Source organism: Mytilus trossulus, chromosome 3 (assembly GCF_036588685.1).
Source record: "Mytilus trossulus isolate FHL-02 chromosome 3, PNRI_Mtr1.1.1.hap1, whole genome shotgun sequence".
Taxonomy (NCBI): domain Eukaryota; kingdom Metazoa; phylum Mollusca; class Bivalvia; order Mytilida; family Mytilidae; genus Mytilus; species Mytilus trossulus.
The window spans coordinates 54,325,212-54,345,013 of NC_086375.1; the positions used below are offsets into that span (position 1 = coordinate 54,325,212).

The 19,802-nt window shown below is 32.5% G+C and overlaps 1 protein-coding gene across 3 annotated transcripts in view; it reads left to right on the plus strand.

Moving 5' to 3' along the window:
* Nucleotides 1–16,866, plus strand: part of LOC134711853 (GTPase IMAP family member 9-like) — a 57,614-nt gene extending 40,748 nt beyond the window's left edge. For all 3 annotated transcript variants that reach the window (XM_063572789.1, XM_063572787.1, XM_063572788.1), the window contains exons 5-6: nt 1,570–2,323; nt 16,654–16,866. In XM_063572789.1, the coding sequence (XP_063428859.1) occupies nt 1,570–2,323; nt 16,654–16,666 (767 nt within the window). In that variant the 3' untranslated portion in view covers nt 16,667–16,866. The remainder of the gene's footprint in view (nt 1–1,569; nt 2,324–16,653) is intronic.
* The last annotated feature ends 2,936 nt before the right edge of the window (nt 16,867–19,802 follow it).

Genomic DNA, 19,802 nt, shown 5'->3' on the forward strand with positions numbered 1-19,802 from the left:
TTTCGATATAATTTTGGGTGAAATGAGGAAGATACTGTGCTATTTAAGGTCAATGTCACTTCCGGTCTCATATAGCTTATTTCACAATGATTCCAAAACATATATAGTTTCTATATACTTTTGCCTGTAAGCCAGGGGACAATTGGCCACTTCTAATTAAAGTTAATGACTATTAAAATAAGTATTTTTATTACATAATATATGGCTTCAAGTATTTTTTCGTGAAAAACAATGCAAAAATTGCTATTTCCGGTTTTCTAAATTTCTCTTCCGGTTGTATTTTTCAAGGTCATATGTCACCCAACCTTTTTGAAAGGTCAAATGGCTTTATAATGAACGAGTTTGAAGTAATAATCAATTAACATTGTAACTAGACATTTCAGGGACTCTAACACCCATAGACATGTAAGATGTCATACGATTGTTTCAGACCAAATGTAACATATCTTCATTACAATAAAGCAAAAAAGTCAAAATCTAAAAATCGGAACTTGACCGCATTTTCTAAGTCAGGACCTGGGTGTAAAATATTACAGGGTTATACGATTAACGGTTAATGAGTGTTTAAACAAAAACATACATACACATTTATTTTGTAAAGGTAGATAACTTCTATTCAATTTTATCAAATCGCTTCGATCAAAAATGAGCCAAAACATTTTGAGGATGTACAAAAACAATTTAGAAAAAGAATTATGTCAATATTTTTTTTATACGAAGGAGATGAATACACTTGATAAACAGTGAATATGGAGATAACTCTTACAAAGGGAATTGTTCGGTTACAAAGTATGTGATTGGGTACACACTGAAACGAACCAACCGCCAAAAACAAAGGCCAAAACCGACGTTCCATGGCCAAAAACCTCTGCACTAAAGTTCAGTTTATTTAAATTTTAAACTCGAACAAAAACATTGTACGTAAATTGGTCTTCAGACACGTTAATTGCTAAAGATTGCTAGCTGATCTAGATTCTTATAGAAAAAATCCAACGAAATGTATAACTTACTCTTTGGTAGGGTTGTTGTCTCTTTGACACATTCCACATTCCAATTCTCAAATTTTATTCTAGATAGTGTCGTATGTCACACACGGAACTTTTTTACGTAATAGGGATTTGTAAGATAAGATTATTTTAACCAGACGTTTCCCAACTCGTTCGTTATATCCGTTTCTGTAATGACGCTCTGGTTTACAATTAACGTAACCAATGTATTATTACAGGTAGATTATTAATGATTTCGATACTAAATAACTTAACACCTGGAAATTTTTATTTTGTTAAAAATGATTAATTACTGAGAAAGAAATTTAAATTTTTGCAATATTGTATTAAATTTCTGCTCTTAATGAATTTTATTTATTAAATTGCTTCATTTTTTTTGTCATCATGAGTTTGTCATAACTTTTCTTATTGGATTAACAGTTGAATTATACTCATTTTCATTTGTTAAACTAAGTACCTTTTTTCTGCATTCCAAGATTTCTTTTTAAACGGTAAACACTTAGTTCCTATTATATCATTTTTGCTGTTTTAAATATTTTTAGAGTAAGGATTTTAATTTCAGAGAAAGAACTGCGGATTGTGCTGGTTGGCAAAACTGGGGTTGGTAAAAGTGCATGTGCCAACACTTTGGCAAGGGGACAACTATTTGAAGCAAGAATGTGCCTCAAAGGAGTCACACAATGCTGTCAGTATAAAATGGTGAAATTTGGTAGCCGTAACATCGTTGTTATTGATACACCAGGTATACTAGACGCTGAAATGGATCCTATAAAAGTAGAGCATGAAATCAAACTATGTACAAAATTAGCAGCTCCAGGACTTCACGCTATCATTGTAGTATTATCACTGCATCGATTTGATAAAGGTGATGTAGAAGTTTTAAAATTTGTTGTTAAACTATTTGGAGACAAATGTTTGGATTTCATTATTGTTCTTTTTACACATGGTGATAGTCTACTTACAAAAGAAACTACATTGGAGGAAGAACTTAAGGATGCACCAGAACCATTAAATGATTTTTTAGAGAAATGTGGTCGGCGCTACATGTCATTTGATAACACCAGTAGGCATATAACACAAATCAAAGAGTTGATAAGAATGATAAAGAAAATGAATGACGGGGGCTGCTTTACAAACGAGAGTTTTAAAATCGCGGAAGATGAAATAATGAGAGAAATGGAAATGGAATCATATGAATCCTATATAAAAGAAAAAACTAAAAACTATGAAACCGAAATAAAAGACTTGAGGGAAGGTATAAGACAACTTGAAATCGAAAACTCTCGCCTGCAACACAAAATTGAAAGCAAAGTATGGTAGGTATAATATACTTTTCAGTACACTTAAGTTTGTTACACTTGTGTTGCATTAAAAAAATGGCCAACGTAGATACTAGTATCTTTTCTCAGAAAGGGAAAATCACCTTTTTTTTTATTCAACAAATCAATGTCTCAAAAAATCATTATTAAGACGATTAATTTCATGATTGACGATATATTTGTTACGATTTGGGGACGTATTTTACAACTTCAACGGTCATACCAATGGGAAATATATTCCACTTATTGTCGATTTTCCCTTTATTCCTATGATGCTGATATTTTCTATGAATACTGTCGAGGACTTTCATTGCTATCCCTTTTGATTTTATCATTGTCTTTGTTTGTTTGTTTGGTTTTTTTTACTTTCACATTCATCATTCATTTACCATTTAGGGCATACGATACAGTTTTGATACCGTATTTACAGTTTTGTGAAAATTCCATATAGACTATTATTGGCCTGATTAAATCAAATGTGTAATAAAAATTATACCTTCATGTGCTACTTTTAGGGGTTAAATGAGGTCGAAATATTTTTAAATTTGCTCCAAATTCGGATTTGTGGCCGTATTTTCTCTTTCGAAAGTAATCAATAACTTTCTTTGTTTTTTTAAAAAGATCAACACGAATTATTTTCTGCAAAATAATCTTAAATGTCTGTATTTTATAAGTATCCTAAAAAATCTATGCATTTTATTTTCAGAAATAACTCATATTTATAAATGAATTGTGCAAAAAACGTATTTTTTGCTGGAACAGTATATTTATCAACATTAAAAAAGAATGCACTATAGTTTTATAAAATTCGGTTCACATAATCTCCCTGCAAAATGAAACAAAATGTCGTTTAAACAAATAGGAGTCCATGCACTCGTTATCATATTAAATCAGTTTGAATGATAAAAATCAGTCGAAAATCACCTTTGTTAACACCAAAGCAAGCAGCTCTTGGTGCATGTATAACAATTATAATTGTGGTGAATTGTGGTGAATGCTAATTTACCGTCTATCAATTATCTGTAATACTATCCTAAAAACTTTTACATGAAATCTCTCGATAGCTATCACAAAAAGTGATAAAAAATTATATAAAAAAAAGAACTACACAGAAAATTCCAAATCCCTTAGTAAAGTGAAAAATCAAAAGCTTAGAAACATCAAACTTCTGGAAAACAACTGTGGGTGCAGACATTTTGTTTTGTAGAAAATGGTGGATCAAACTTGGTAATATGAATAGCTTATCCTTTCACTTGCATGACAGTCATGTCAAATTTCCTTATGGTGATAATCATGTGTGAGTAAGACATAACAGATCAAAATTTCAAAATAGGAGAATAGCAGTCAATATTGTGCAATTATCTTAATAAGCATATCACAATAACACAATGGCAAGATGTATAAAAACCGATCCACGCCGAAATGATTTTTACATATATGAAACATGCAGTTAGAGTTAAGTGTGTAAATATTTCGGTCGACAAATATCCTAACGCCATAACAATAATAAATAAGTGATTAATGTATAAAGTAAAAAGAAGACATCAACCCTTAACACAATTCTTTAACAGATACAGAAAGAAATAATGTTTGCAAGTTCGGCTGTGTTAAACTTGTTTATCGATCCGGAAATTTATATACGATCAGCGTAAACTTATCAAACTTTTGAATAAACGTTACCGAAAATGTTACCAATTCAACATTGATATTAGATCTTGAATATTGTTTTTTGTTTTTTGTATCAATATAGATTTTTTTACCAGTACATTAAAACCACTCTTATTATTAATGTAATGTATAGCATTAGTCCGGTAAACAAATGATTTAACACTTGCTCAAATACCAAAAATGCAGATCTTTCTACGTCTTTTTCTGTTTTAATTGACAAATTCGGGATAGCATTGACAATCTTATGAATGTTTAGATTAATGTATTTTTGTTACGAGTAAAATCGTTTTTCAAAAACACTTTGATAACATGTCCTGTAAAGTTTATCAAAAGGACTTTTTGTACCTTTTCGCATGGACTGGCTCATTTATCTATGTAACTTTTTCAAAGTTCAAGTTGATCAATTGTTGATTTAAGTGAATAAATGATTTTAATCAAGTCTATTTTCTCCAGGAATAAATTGCATAGTATACAAATCCTGGTTCTGATATAAATAGTAATAATTTTTCGTCGGCGAAACAGATAGATAAATGTACTTTTGTTGTGATGGAAGAATCGTAAAAGTTTTATTTTTCTAAATTCTATTTGTTTACTCGGACCTCGTAGAGTCTAAAATTGTTGTTTTTTCATATTGGACTTCATATTGTGTATTGAATTAAAATATGAACGCGGACCTCTCCAAGAACACCTGGAATAAAAGTTTGCAATCGTTCCGACCAATGAAACTCATTTTACTATCTTCATATTGTGTATTGAATTAAAACATGAACGCGGACCTCGATGAGAACACTTGGATTGAAAGTTTGCAAACGTTCCGACCAATGAAATTAATTTTTAATTTAACTATGTAATGCGAAGTTTAACGAGAACACCTAGATGAAATATTTTATTCACATGGCAATGAGTTTTAACTTAGAAATCTCTGCTAAAACAAATTAAAAAAATTTATATGAGAGCAATAGAGCAGAATTGTTTCTTTTCCATTTATTGTTTTTTTTACAATCTTTATGTTCATTTCAATTTGGTAAGTAGACTTATATTAATGCCCCAAACGTTAATATATGTTTTCTTTTAAATGCATTAGAAGACGCGAGAGAATGCCAACTTATCTAGATCGGTAAACTTGAATCAACCTACCCATCGTTATCGCAGACTTAAATTAATCTCATATATACAGAATACATGTTCATTTATTGCAAGTACGTACCGATGCATAACAGCACAATAATCCCTTTACAGAATTGTAAGCACAATGTTTTTGTTTGATATTTGCTTCTCTTCAACAATTTACGCCCGTTTTGCGCCAGTGACCGGTATTGCAATTTAACACAGTTTTAAAAGTTCATTAAGCTGCTACTTCATTTATAATTCTTAGCAAGACTAACTGTTTACCAAATTCAACAAACGTCAACATTATCTTCATGAATTTTATTATGTGACTTTACTAAGACTTTACGCATTTAAAGTTTGAAACAAAAAACGAGAGATACATCGAGGTATTTTTGATTGAGTGATTTACCTGTAAAAAGCCCGGATCTCATTCGTGTTTAAAACGAATTAATGCCTGTTTGAATGGTTCAACGGGGGCGTGGCCTATAAATTTAACGCATCTAACCACCAACTTGATTTCAATTGATTGACCGCAGATAAATCTATTTGACTAGCGTTAAAATTAATTGATATGAATTGAAATTAATTAAATATAATTTTTATTGTTTTGTCAATCTTTATCAAATGACAATCTATTTCATTTAAATAGCGTGCACATGTTTTTGTCCGTTCAAGCTAAATTCGGGTTACTAGTGCAAATTCACAGTACAACGTAGAAATCGACATTTCGTAATTGCCTATGGTCATGTGTTTTCTATGACTTTTGTGGCGTCTTTGAACTAAACCCATTGGATGTGTGGTGATTGATATGTTAGTTTAAGTCTTATTCATAATTTTTATTAGGTGTTTTGTAGATCGACCAGCTGTCAATGACTGCAAAAATCACTACTTCTTATAGAAATATATTTTTCGCTTTGTGCCTTTGTTAGATGTTTATGTAACTTGTGTCGATTTGATTAGTCAATCCCTTCACAACTTTTTTCAATAGTTTGAATATTATGGTAAAAAGTTACAACACTGTCCCCGTTTTAATGCTTGGAGCCTTTAAACATGTTTAACTTCGCTTCATATTATAGAATCATATGCAAAACAGTGTGGCTGTGGCCATTGATTGACGTCCTAAATTATCCCATTGACTGAGACAGATTATATGAACGTTTGTCTGTAACGACCACTGCTCACTATGTACTTGTTAAAGACACTTAAACTGTGGGGCTACCAAAGGTTCTCAATACCTAAATAAAGTAATTCGAACAATTAATCATGAATAACACGATGTTATGATTTATATCAATAATATAAATCAAAACATAAAGGTTATTCCTGATAAGTTTTCGAATTATTTCATTATTAAAGGCGTTAAAGAACCTTTGGTGACCCTACAGTTTAAATTCTATAAGAAGTAAGTAGTGAGCAGTGTCGTTACAGACAAACGTTCACATAATCTGTCCCAGTCATTGAATGAATTAAGGACGTCAATCAATGGCCACAGCCACACTGTTTTGAATATGATTCTATAAGCCTGACTCAAGTCAAGAGTTATTACTTTAGTGGGTTTTTTTCCCGTTCATTGTTTTACATAGTTCTCGGTTTTTGTTGTTTTATTACTGTCCTAGGTGAGTGTAGGGTTGGCGCCTTTAACCACTTATAACTCCGCGACATTCAAAATGTCCAAAGTCAGGAGCCTGTATTTGTCGTTAGTTCTTGTCAGTTATATCTGTGTTTTGTGAATTTTTGCGTTGTAGACAATCCCATTTTTTCTCTTTGAATTATTTGTTAGTTTTCATATCGGATATTCTTTTTTTTGTAAGTGAATAGGCACATTCATGAAGGTAAATCTAGAATAGCGCTTCGGACGTATTAAATTATTAAACGTGTTGTTTTCAATTTTTCATAACTGAATTACAAACATATTGATAGTTCATTGGTAGGAAATCTGAAAGGTAATTAAACCTTGTTTACTTCAAATAATTTAAATCAAAGATGGACTCCAAAGTTATTGTGAAACTGCCTATTCTAGAGGTGGCGTGAATCAGATGTGGATACTTAAAAATTCCAAAGATCTTTTAGATTACATACAATCTAATTCTCTTTCATCTTGTAACAGTATTTAAACATTTGACTTTACACAAGTATTCCACATTTCAAACTAAAAGACTAATTGAAAGAGTTGGTATTGCTTTGCTTCATAAAAAAGAATGGCCAACGTAGATACAGGTATCTTGTCTTAGGGAGAGATAAATTCTATTCTATAAAGGATCACTCTGATTCAAACAAAAAATTCTCTCAAACTGATATTATCAAGATGTTTGATTTCTTGATTGATAACATATTTGTTACGTTCGAAGGACGTGTTTTTTTAACAGACTGTCGGTATTCCAATGGGAACAAACTGTGCCCCTCTACTTGCCGACTTGTTTATTTATTATTATGAGACTGACTCCATGCATGAACTTCTTAGGAAGAAAGATAAGAAGCTAGCAATATCCTTTATCTCTACTTTTCGCTATATAGATCATGTTCTACTAAATAATTCAAAATTTTGTGACTATGTGGAACGCATCTTTCCCATCGAACTAGAGATAAAGGTTACTACAGATACAATTAAATCGGCCTCATATCTTGACTTACATCTAGAAATTGATAATGAGGATTTTTTTTAAACAAAACTTTACGACAAAAGAGATGATTTCAGCTTTCCAATTGTGAACTTTCCATGTCTAAGTAGCATCATTCAAGCAGCACCTGCATACGGGGTATATATTTCCCAATTGCTACGACATTCCCGTGCTTGCATTTTCTATCATGATTTACTTGATAGAGGGTTGCTGCTCACAAGGAAGCTATTAAACCAAGAGTTCTAAATGGTGAAGTTGAAATCCTTCCTTCGTAAATTTTATGGACGCCATCACGAGTTGATTGACTGTTATGGAATAATCGTTTCACAAATGATATCGGATATGTTCCTTATGTCGTAACTACAATACCCTTCCCTTTCATGAATATGACATACCGAATTAGACTATTTACCGGATTTGTTTTCACATAAGCAACACGACGGGTTCCACATGTGGAGCAGGACCTGCTTACCCTTCCGGAGCACCTGAGATCACCCCTAGTTTTTGGTGGGGTTCATGATGTTTATTTTTTATTTTTCTACGTTTGTCATGTGTACTTTTGTATTCTTTTTTTCATTTTTAGACATGGGGTTGTCAGTTTATTTTCGATTTATGAGATTGACTATCCCTTTGGTATCTTTCGTCCCTCTTTTAATATTAAATTAAAATAAAAAACGATGAACTAATTAGATTGACATGAATCACCAAAAAGACATTTCTAACAAGTTATCGAACTAACAGATCTAGCCATTGATGATAGCTAGTCACAAGCCTATTTAAGCTGACAGGTAAATCTTATCAGGACTCGTATATCAAACAGTACATACCTCGCGGATTTTGTATGTATACTCATGGAGCGCCATACACTATCGAAAAAAAGGTTTAAGCAGCATTTAGAGTACTGACTAGCGTTAATATCTAAATATATATCGCTAAGAAAACAAGCATTGATCTCAATAAGATTTGAAAACATAATATACAATATAATAATGTTAGAGCTGTTAAATTGCACAAGAAATTTAAAGCCTTATACCACCAACATTGGTTATCCAATCGATATAATCTGTCGTAGAGTTGTCATCGGTACAGACATACATTTATACATATAATTCGTCTTTTTAGATCTGTAAATTTGCGTAAGCAAATTGTTTTTCTTCCCCCGCCGGGATTCAAACTCGTGGTATACGGGCTAGGCCACTCGACTATCTAGGCTCTTTTATATGAACCGTAGAGAAAATATTAAGGAGCCCAAACAACAAAATATAAACAAGTCTAAATTGAAACCAATGTTCAAACCTATGATTGCATTGGATAAAACAGCAATTCTATGCGTCTGCATATAAAACAAAATTTCGTTGTAAATGGGTCTATAGCTAAATACAGCACACACAAAAATTAACAAAATACCATAAAATTGAAAAAGTATATTTTAACAAAATGCAATTGACTAACATGTTGAACATCTACTGTTCTGAATTCCTGCTGACTTCCGTTAACGCTTGGCAAATAAATTGATAACAAGATTAACAACATGGAAATCTGTATTAATTTGATTCCAAACATAAAACAATGAACTCGCGGCAAAAATAGCATACTACAAACGTTAGGTGCAAACATTTGTACACCATATCCGGGGTTCGACAATTAATGTCTCTTTCGTGATGTTAGGGTTCGAAACAGTAATTGGAAGGCTATTTAGTTTTCTTCAATTAACGATAGACTTTTGAATTAAGTCTTTAATTTTAAATAAAGAGTCAAAATCGGTTGAACGGATTATATAAACCCGTATTCAAATAGAATACAAACCCAAACGAAAAAATATAAACAAGTCTAAATTGAAAACAATGTTCATTTTGGCACAACCTTTCGGTTGTGAGGGCCCGCAAGTATCTAAATGTTTGATTTTCTTACTGTTTTGGTCTGAGCGTCACTGATTAGTCTTATGTAGACGAAACGCGTGTCTGGTGTATTAAATTATAAGACGGGCTTCTTTGATAACTATTGACACCACTAGGTCGATTCCACTACTGGTGGACGTTTGGTCCTCTAGGGTATCAACAACCAAGTAGTCCGTCTTATGTAGACGAAAAGCGCAACTGGCGAATTATAATATAAGCATGGTACTTAGATAACCAATCAAACCGATGATTGTGTTGTACCAAAAAAAACGCCTTTTTTACGTGTGCATGTAAAACAAATTTCTTGGTTTGAAAGTTTAAATAAATAGTGCGGTGACAGAATTGTAAAAACATGTCGTATAGATCGCGAGTTTAATCTCCCCAAATAACACACGGCTAAAAATGGTCTTAACTTAAAGACAAATATGTCTTCTTTACTTTTTGCCCTGTCGTCAGAATTTCGTACGGTCACATTTTTCTAAAAAGTCGTTTTGATGACTAGTAGTATATTGGAGAGTTTCAACCCCCCTTTTTCTAAATGAAAAATTGTGTATGTTTGCTTACATTTAACTGAAATAGTTTTTCCTAAAGCTATTTTCATATATCTAAATATTCTATTTAGTATTTCATTTTCTTATAATCTTTAAAATTTGCGAAGTTTAGACTGTTAAAAATTGAGGTAATTTTAATTGCAAATTCAGACACATACTTTAGTTTCTTCTTCATAGTAGCAATACAAATTATCCGATAATATTTTTAGCATATAGTATTTCATAAAACTAATCAGTGATAAAAATTTCGGAACCAAAGTATGAAAAAATCTTAAGAAATCAATGGAAAAAGAATGGAATAAAAAACTTCAATTTCAACACGGAACTTAATTACTTGCCTTCCGTCACATTTTGTGTATTAGTCAATAATTTGCTCTCAACTGATATATGAAATTACTACCTTTTCGCTATTATATACACATAGGCCGTGTTCACATTGACCTAAACTCGGTGTTATGTTAGTGTAACTCACACATAAACTAAACATAATTACGTTCCCATTGATAAAACTCAATGTTTACATGTAGTTTAAATCATGTCTTGCCTACATGCAGTCGATAGTCGATGTAGGCCTTGTGTAGGTTCAGTGTACACAAAACTAGGCATTCCGAACTGTAATTTTTCCATTTATACGTAAAAAAAAGAAACGATTTTTATATATAATTGATACTTATAACACTTATTAATAAAGTTCTTTACAGAAATATTTGTCTAAACTTGATATATTTATTTGTTATAAAACACTTTACGTAGCCTTATTAGCCCCTTATCAAGACTCATCCATCATCTTTGCCGAACACATAATTTATTAGAAAAGGTCTTCCCATCACAGGCACTTGTTTCTGTCAATATATGGTTTACTATCTATACCAGTACAAAATTTTTTTTTTGGTACTGGTATGGATAGTAAACCATATATTGACAGAAACAAGTGCCTGTGCTTCCCATATCGACTGGACGTACACACTTGACAAAAATATTTGCCACTGGTATTTTTTCAAACAACGATTCACTCATTAATGCATTACTGAAAAAGGGTGAGGTTACTTGTTTGTTTGTGAAGAATCTCAGATCCGTTAAAATACAATTAGAAATAAAAAAAAATATATCACCCTCTTCTTTTGCCAAAGAAAAACTTGTAGAAAAAATATCATTTGAAACAAACAGAAAAGATAGAAATGTACTGATCCTTTAAATCGCAATTCTTTTTCTCTGTCTATAAGCAAGCTGATGCAGCCTTTTTTTTAATGCGTAGTCGAGACATCTTTAAACTACTGCAAATCATCCAGAATTACTTTCTTAAAGGAGCAACAACTTTACTTTAAAAACAAGGGGGGGGGAGTGGTCTGAGTCCGAATTTTTTCTCGCGCGAAAGTTAATATTTATTTCGATGATAGCAATTCAGTATTTAACACTATAATGTATGGGGAAACTTTGGATTCAGAATATATTTTCATTCTAATCATCTGTATGACCCAATTTTTTTTAATCAAAAAATCCATCCCCCTTTTTTTTTAAAGTCAAATGGTCGTTCCCTTACTGCTAGAAAAGTTGTTTGAAAGTTTGAATTCGGTTTCTACGTAATGAACATTTAAATGACATATGGTTTACAAGTGTGAACAAATCTTATGTACAGGTAACTAAACAAGGTGTATAGATGTGGACAAATCTTATGTGATACTAGTGTACAGTTCATTAAACCAAATGTAAACATGTTTACTGTACACGGCGTTTGGTGTGAACACGGCCATATTTGCACTGACATATTCTACATTCTTTGTTTGTGTGGGTTTATATTCTATGTTTTTTTGTTATAAAACATTAAAAATACTTTGTCAGAAAAATCTAATTGTAAAATCAAAATAATTGACGGATAGTTTCAGTAAATAGTCCGTTGCAACTTGCTCCATTAAGTCCAAAGAAAAGACAAAAGTTGTTAAATTTTATGCAGTGCCTAATATGCATAGAAAAGAAAATATGGACTGAAATTTTGAGTCAATTTACCAGTATAGGAAAGTCGATTTTTGTGTCTGCATTGAATAAAAGATTAGATGAGGATTGAATAAAAGATTAGATGAGGATTGAATAAAAGATTAGATGAGGTGAACATCAAGATGTTTCATGCGAAAGCTGTTAATTTACATAAGTCAGTGCAGGCTGTTTATCATTGTTCATGCTACAAAAGTTACACAAGTAAACATATTTGTTCCCCCTTTTAGAGCAAGGAAGCTTCTAATCTGATATTTAATGACGACATACAATTATCGGACTGTTGTTCCTCAGTTTTGGGTATGTGTACGCGTTCTAGAATGCAGTCGTTCAACAGGAGCGCTTGTATATTTTGTTGCAACAAAACATTTTAGAAAGATCAAAAACTACTCAAGTTTGAATCAGATGAGCGTATTAAGAATGTTCTAACCGTGTCAGATAAAGTTAAAGTTGAAATATTTTCCCGTCCATCTTTTAAACTTCAAGCACTCTGTTATTTTGGTTACATTACAAATTATTTGCTAAAAACGAAATAAAAGCAGATATCTCAGATCACGATACTGCTTTTACTAATTTTATTTTGGCTATTGACAACGATGTAATGGTGATTCCTCATGACACCGTTACTAGATAAATATACTACTTTTATTTAGTAGTAGATCTTTTCTTCCAGTTGATTCTAATTTAAAATATTCCACTTGTAAAATGCAGTCTAAACTCATTGATTTCTATAGAAATAACAACTTCAACAAGTTCAAGGCAAATATAACAATATTTTGTAGCAAAAAAACTATTTGAGATGCGATATCAGCTGCTAGTCAATTGAAAACTGAACTGGATGGAATCGACACAAATAACGGCCAGATATGTCATTCCGCTACAAGTATACAATAGAAAAGACATCTCTATAAACTCTACAGAAGTATACCCAACTTCGGAAGAATTGTCTCTTTCTTCTTCAATTCAGTCAATGCCTTCGTCTTTATTGCAATTCATTTTATGGTAACTCGATGAAACTGCATAGCCAAGACTATTTTCAGGAAATGGCATCACAGAAATTGCGTAATTGCTGAGCAATTGTTGCGTCAACCGTTTGTTTGGCCATTTATTTTTACTCCTTTTCATTTAGGATTGGCTTTACAAATGTACCATGAGTTTGGTTCGAAACGCCTTGTTGAAATATTGAATGCCAATGGATTTTATGCTTCTTAAAGTAGAGTGCGACGCTATCTAATGTGTTGCCAACCATGAAATTGAGCGAAATCAAGATAGTGTGTACGTCTCATGCATAATGTTTCCCCATCATCTTTGCAGACAAGCATATGGATGTCATCTTTACCCCATTTTAGGAACAAATGTCTTCGGACTTCCTACAATACCTTGTCTGTACTTGTAAAGAAAAACTCAAAATAATGTGTTTGCTCTGAGCAGAACCTTTCATGTACCTTTGGCCATTAGTGAAATGTACAGAAATATTAAAAACATGTCTATAGTTTGTTGAACTGATACACACGGTCCAAGACCCCGTGTTGGGGAGTGTTGGCGTGAGCTTAAAAAAGTCAAACCCCGCCACATTCTGTTTCTGTCTGTTTCAAGTCACGAGACGGTAATGCAGTGTTTGTCGTATGTTTCTATATACTATATATTTTTGTTTCTTATTCATTTTGTACATTAATAAGGTCGAGAGATTTTTCGTTTGTTTTACAATATTCATTTCGTGAATTGAAGACTATGCTTTGTGGTACGTTGCAAGGAAAAAAAAGGGGGGATATAGGTACAAAACTTATAATGTAATAGATATTAACCAGAGTAAAATACGCAACAACAGATAATACTATATGGAAGCAGCAATAATTGTGAAAAAAAACAAAAGCAACGAAAGGTCTATAATAAAACCTGAAGTATCCGCAATTCAATTTGAGGTCATATTTGACTGTAGTGTTCTATTGCTTTGATTTGATACCTCACCTTATATGACACTTGATTTTTACCTGAAATTAAAAAAAAATCAAAAGGTTAAGGTGCTGTAAACCTTTTATGGGTTGAAAACTTAATTTTTGAAGTTAGATTTTTTTGATAAAATAAATCTTAATGATTAAGGTTTATGTATAATAACAAATATTACTAAATCCAAAACAGTATCATTTGTATTTAGGTAGAGTTTAATAAAAGAAAAAAAATGTCAAAATTGAAACCCTCCCAAATTTTCACAGATTTTCACATATGACCTTTGACCCCAATTTAAAAAATTGTGACCATACCAAGTCCTGACGACAGGCATATTATTATAGTACACGATTTCCTCTTTCCAATGATATAGTATATAGGTGTGTGTTCGGTGGGGAGATTAAATTCAAAAAATTCTACCTTCAGTCACCGCACTAAAAGCATAATCAACATTTTCCAAAAGACCAAGAAAAAAAAGTATATTTTAACAGAACGCATCTGACAAGCCCGTCGAACAAGCGATGTTCTTAAACCCTGCTTACTGCCCTATATTTTGAATTATTTAGTGAGAGAACATCGCCTGTGTAGCGGAAAGTAAGGTAACGGGACACTGCTTACTTTGTTTCCTTCGTCCTTAGACGTTCCTGTATAAGTCAGATATGCCTATTGTTTGTTGAAAAACGCGTCCTCCAAACGAAACAAATATGTTGACAATCAAGAAAACAAACATCTTCATATCCGAATCAGAAAATTTGATGTTGGAATTGGGGTTATTTTCTACGAATTATGATTTATCCTTCCATTTGACATGATACTACGTTGACAATTCTTTTCGATGAAACTAAAACATCAAAACCTATTTTGACTTAAAACATTAACATGTAGCGGAATAGACGGAGGAACACTATTCATCTAGGTTGGGCAACAAAATAATTGTAAAAGATTTCTCCAATTTTCCATCTGTGGTATCCATACGAATTACAAATAAGAAAGTTTTATGATGTTTCGGTTCTAATATAACAGTACAAATACAAGCTCTCGTGTGGTTTTTACAAATGTAAATAACATATTCAAGAAGATATGGTATGAGAACCAATTAGACAGTTTTTCATCAAAATTCATCACAATTTGTAAAAAGTAATCCATTATAGGTCATGTACGGCCTCTAACCCGGAACCTTGGCGCACACCAAAATGCAAACTGTAAAGCACACTGAACATGACCAGCGTTAAACTATTCAAACAGGAAAACCAGCAAACTAATCTATTCACAAAACATTAAAACACAGACCATGCAGATGCAATGCAATAGCAGCATAGATTCTAAAGCATAATGAAATATACGCAAAGCACTTACACAAAACATGCCAACTTTTATTAAAGCATAACATTAGGCGGATAATCATTTTTTAGCCCAAATAACAAAAAGAAATAAAGGCAACAGTATTATAACACTGTTCAATAGTCATAAATCTAGGTTACACACCAAGACAGAAGGAAACATATCAACTGCGAGAGAAAAATTGCATTACAACAGAAACAATCAAGTGCAAAAACAAACGCCATCAAACATATCAACGAACCATGTGATAACAACTGGCATATTCCTGGCTTGGTACAAGTGATTTTAAGAAAACGAATGGTGAGTTGAACCTGATTTTATGGCTAGTCAAACCTCTCGCTTATACGGCAATAAATGTAATAGAATATAGCCCTAAAAGGAGAATACTACATGACAGAAATACAACACAAAGAAACACAAGATGACTCAGAATAGGGAAACGCGTATTTTATAAATTATATTATGGTTCATTAAACATGCCAACTGCTGAACAACAACGGATAACTTCATTTAACGACAGCACAGGACACCACAAACAGTGACAAACATATAATCTTGAAGATATATGGAAGAAGATCCCCTTAGCTCGTATGCAAATGCATGGCATGATGCAAATGTTAAGAGCATATGTTTATAACTGAAACAATAATATATATAAAACGTATCTCCATGCAATACAGCGATATTCAGATCCATTGTCAAGACAAACCTAACCTTTTCATACAACTGCTGGTATAAGCGTGAATGATCTTCATACAAAAACCTTAGTGCTCTTTCCACCATAATAAAGAGAACAAAATGGAAATTGCTCAAAATTAATGTATGGAATATAATTAACCTACTTTGCTTTTTATAAATATGATAATAAGACCAGTCCATCTATAGACAGGTGTTTCAGGATAAACTCAATAATGAACTGTTCAGTTATTCGTCACAAAGCATACACACAATTCAATTGTATATCGGTTTGGTGACAACTATTGGTGATTAGAAATCAACAATAATTATAACGGCCATCTTTCTTATCACACACATCTTCAGATAGACTGTCCTTATGTAAATGGTAATGTAAGCCCCGCCCGATTAGTTGAAATAACATTGGTAATACACCTTATTATTTGTAACCTTTATAATATATATCGTAGAGATATCTCCTTTGCAGATTCTGTATCATAACGTATTACTTTTCTCTGTTTCTTTTTCAGTGTCATATCGTAGGAAAGACTTTATACAAAGCCTCAAAATAGAAAGAACACATGGATTAACACTTTATCGCTTAAACCTTTTGCGTGATAACGTTACACTTTTAATTTAGACATTGTGTTTTTGATTGTTATTATTGTTATTGAATTTATCTTGTAATTTGTGTTAATATATCTGCATATGAAAGTACAACTGAAATTAAACTATCGTGATTACTTTTTACCCTATTTTGAACAGTAACAAGGGATGCAAAATAAAATATCCAATGAGAGTTACCACTAGTGTATAGCCTGGTGACATTGGGGTCAGGATGTAACGCACAACCGATTTGAATTTCTACCGTCAACTCCTGTTAGGAATATATCTTCGTATTGTATAATACAAAGGAACACCAAGATGAATTAGTTAGAAATTTTAAAACCAGTTGACCTATATGAAAAATTAATAGTTTTCAGTCTTAAACTAAAACTAAAAAATGAGAGTCGAAAATATCAAATAGACAATCAAACTCATAGGTTGAACATAAACGGACCGTACCATGACAAAAGAAAAGAAAAGGAATATAGACAATCAAAACAAAACATAAAAGGCGAGTGATATGAGAGCCAAATTTACATTTTTAATGCACCTAACTAACATACGGCTAAATTATATATCACTGGAAAGCTTAGAATGTGTACTTTTCTAAATTTCCCAGTCGTCAAAAGAAATTATGGGGCATTTTTTTTAAAATCGGCGTCAAGGTCGTTGGTGCAATTTCAATTCACGGATACTTCCAGTAGAAAAATCGAGTCAAAACAAATGCAAAAACGAAGCAATTCTATATGAATACTGTTTTACTGTTGAGAAAAAAATATTTCTATCATCCTTAACCTTAATTCTCTCCGCGCTAGAAGTCGCATAAGGCCTCTCTGGTTTCTGTAACAAGTTCTTTTTTACAGAGTTGGGTAGTTAGCCCAACGTCCAACCTCCACTATGGTGGGCCGGGTTTTCTCTCGGAGTAGTCCTTCCCGTAGATGATTGCATTACCATGCTAACGGATTGCATATGTCCGGATTTCTTTCTGTGTTGTCTCCCATAGCCTTTGACTTTCCACAGTCACCCACAAGGCAGTGGGGCTATTTTCCCATTAAGTCACACAAATGTATCTGTAGTCGCCTTTACATTATTTTAATCTTATATTATCTCAATATAATTTGATTGCACGTATTTACAAACATATATCTGCAAATTTGATATAAATAATCCGAAACAAAATATTTGAAACAAGGTGAAAATATACCACATAACGTATTCTAATTGTTTAGAAAAGTCCCATGATGAACTGTTACAGTTCATTAAAATTGAGGAAAAGTATGGTCTCCTGTGAGTTTGAAAGCCTGCCAACCGCTTCAAGATCAGACAACCATAGGGTAGATTTTTTTTTTATTATTGTAGTGCAATATGTTGAATCTGGATCATACCGCAATTTCATTTACCTTTCTTAATCAGATATGATAAGAGTTCTAACTAACATTACGTTCTTCAGCTGGCCCCTAAACAAAAGTATACTAGTTTGAAGTGATAATCGACGTCATACTAAGCTTCGAAATATACACAAGAAATCAAAATGAAAAAAAACATACAAAACAAACAAAACTAACAAAGGTCAGAGGCCCCTGACTTGGGACAGGTGCAAAAAAAACGGCGGGGTTAAACATGTTTTTTCAGATCTCAACCCCCACCCTATACCTATACCTATGCGTGAAAAGATCAAATTATGTAGGAAGTTGGATGACATCATACCGGACCGATGTTGACTTTTAGCCAACCAAAGTCATACGGAGAACTTTTTTTGTTTCTGTAGTTAAGTAGAAATTGCCCTGGATAACGTTTGACCCCAAGAAGGAAAAAAAACAAAATGGAGAATGTATGCCCTATTTTCTATTTTTCTAATCTCCTGATCAGTCAATCTTGTTAATAGTTATCAAAAGTGTGTCCATATATACGGTGTAATTGTATTGATATCCCTAAATGAAAAGGAGCAAACTAACATATGTATAGATAATACTAAACATACATGCTATTAAAGCCACACATCTATAGGTTTATCATCAGCTTTTTAACTGCCGCAGATGCGCCCTCATCCAAAAGACAATACAGAAATGTTTTAAAGCAGGTGGTTTAACTTCAATTGAATAGTCCAGTGAAGTTTCTTTAGATAATAGATATTTATCTGATTGGATTACAACTTTACCCTATATCTGCTTCCGTAAAACACTATCAGCTGCTTAAAGTACTTGCAACTTGCAGTCACTGCTCAGATCTTCAAATTTGACAGACTGTATATCATAGTCATTTGAACGGGTAAGTTTCCGTCATTACGGCATTAGACAACTTTAAAGAGCTACTGTTTACAATATTGGATGAACCTTGGCCTTGTTGAGGTAACTATAAATTGACCAAATTATGTTATTAGTTTTTGTTGCAGCCGATTTGTTTTCACGGCGGCAATCCTCATGCAGAAATTAAGTCCGGTTAACTGATCAAGTGAAGTTGTTTAGAAAGGGGATGAATTCTACAGAACTCAAAAACTATGTTTAAGTTTAATTAGATCTTAATGTCGGACGATTTTATATCTCTTTAAGCTATACTGGAAAAAAAAGTAAAATCACAAAAATACTGAATTTAGAGGAAAATCAATTCAGAGAGTCCATAATCACATGGCAAAATCAAATAACAAAACATATCAAAAACAAATGGAAAAGAACTATCATATTCCTGACTTTGTACAGGCATTTTCAAATGTAGAAAATTTTGGATTAAACCTGATTTTATACCGCTAGCCCTCTCACTTTAATGACAGTGTCATCAAATTCCGTTATATTTACAATGATGCGTTAACTAAACAGACACAATAAATAAAATAGTCAAAATATGGGTACAGCAGTCATTACAATTTTAAAAGAAACAATTTATCAGAACACAAACACATCTATCTACAAACACATTCATTGATTTGCGTGTCTGACGTCAGAAATGTTATGCGTCACAAAAATTTTCGTTCAATGTACATACAAAAAATTTAAAAAATTCACACAGGCAATGTTAGCATACAGGGTTAAAAAATCCAAAGAATTTCAGAAAATAGACCGAGATTTAAAGTAGCCCA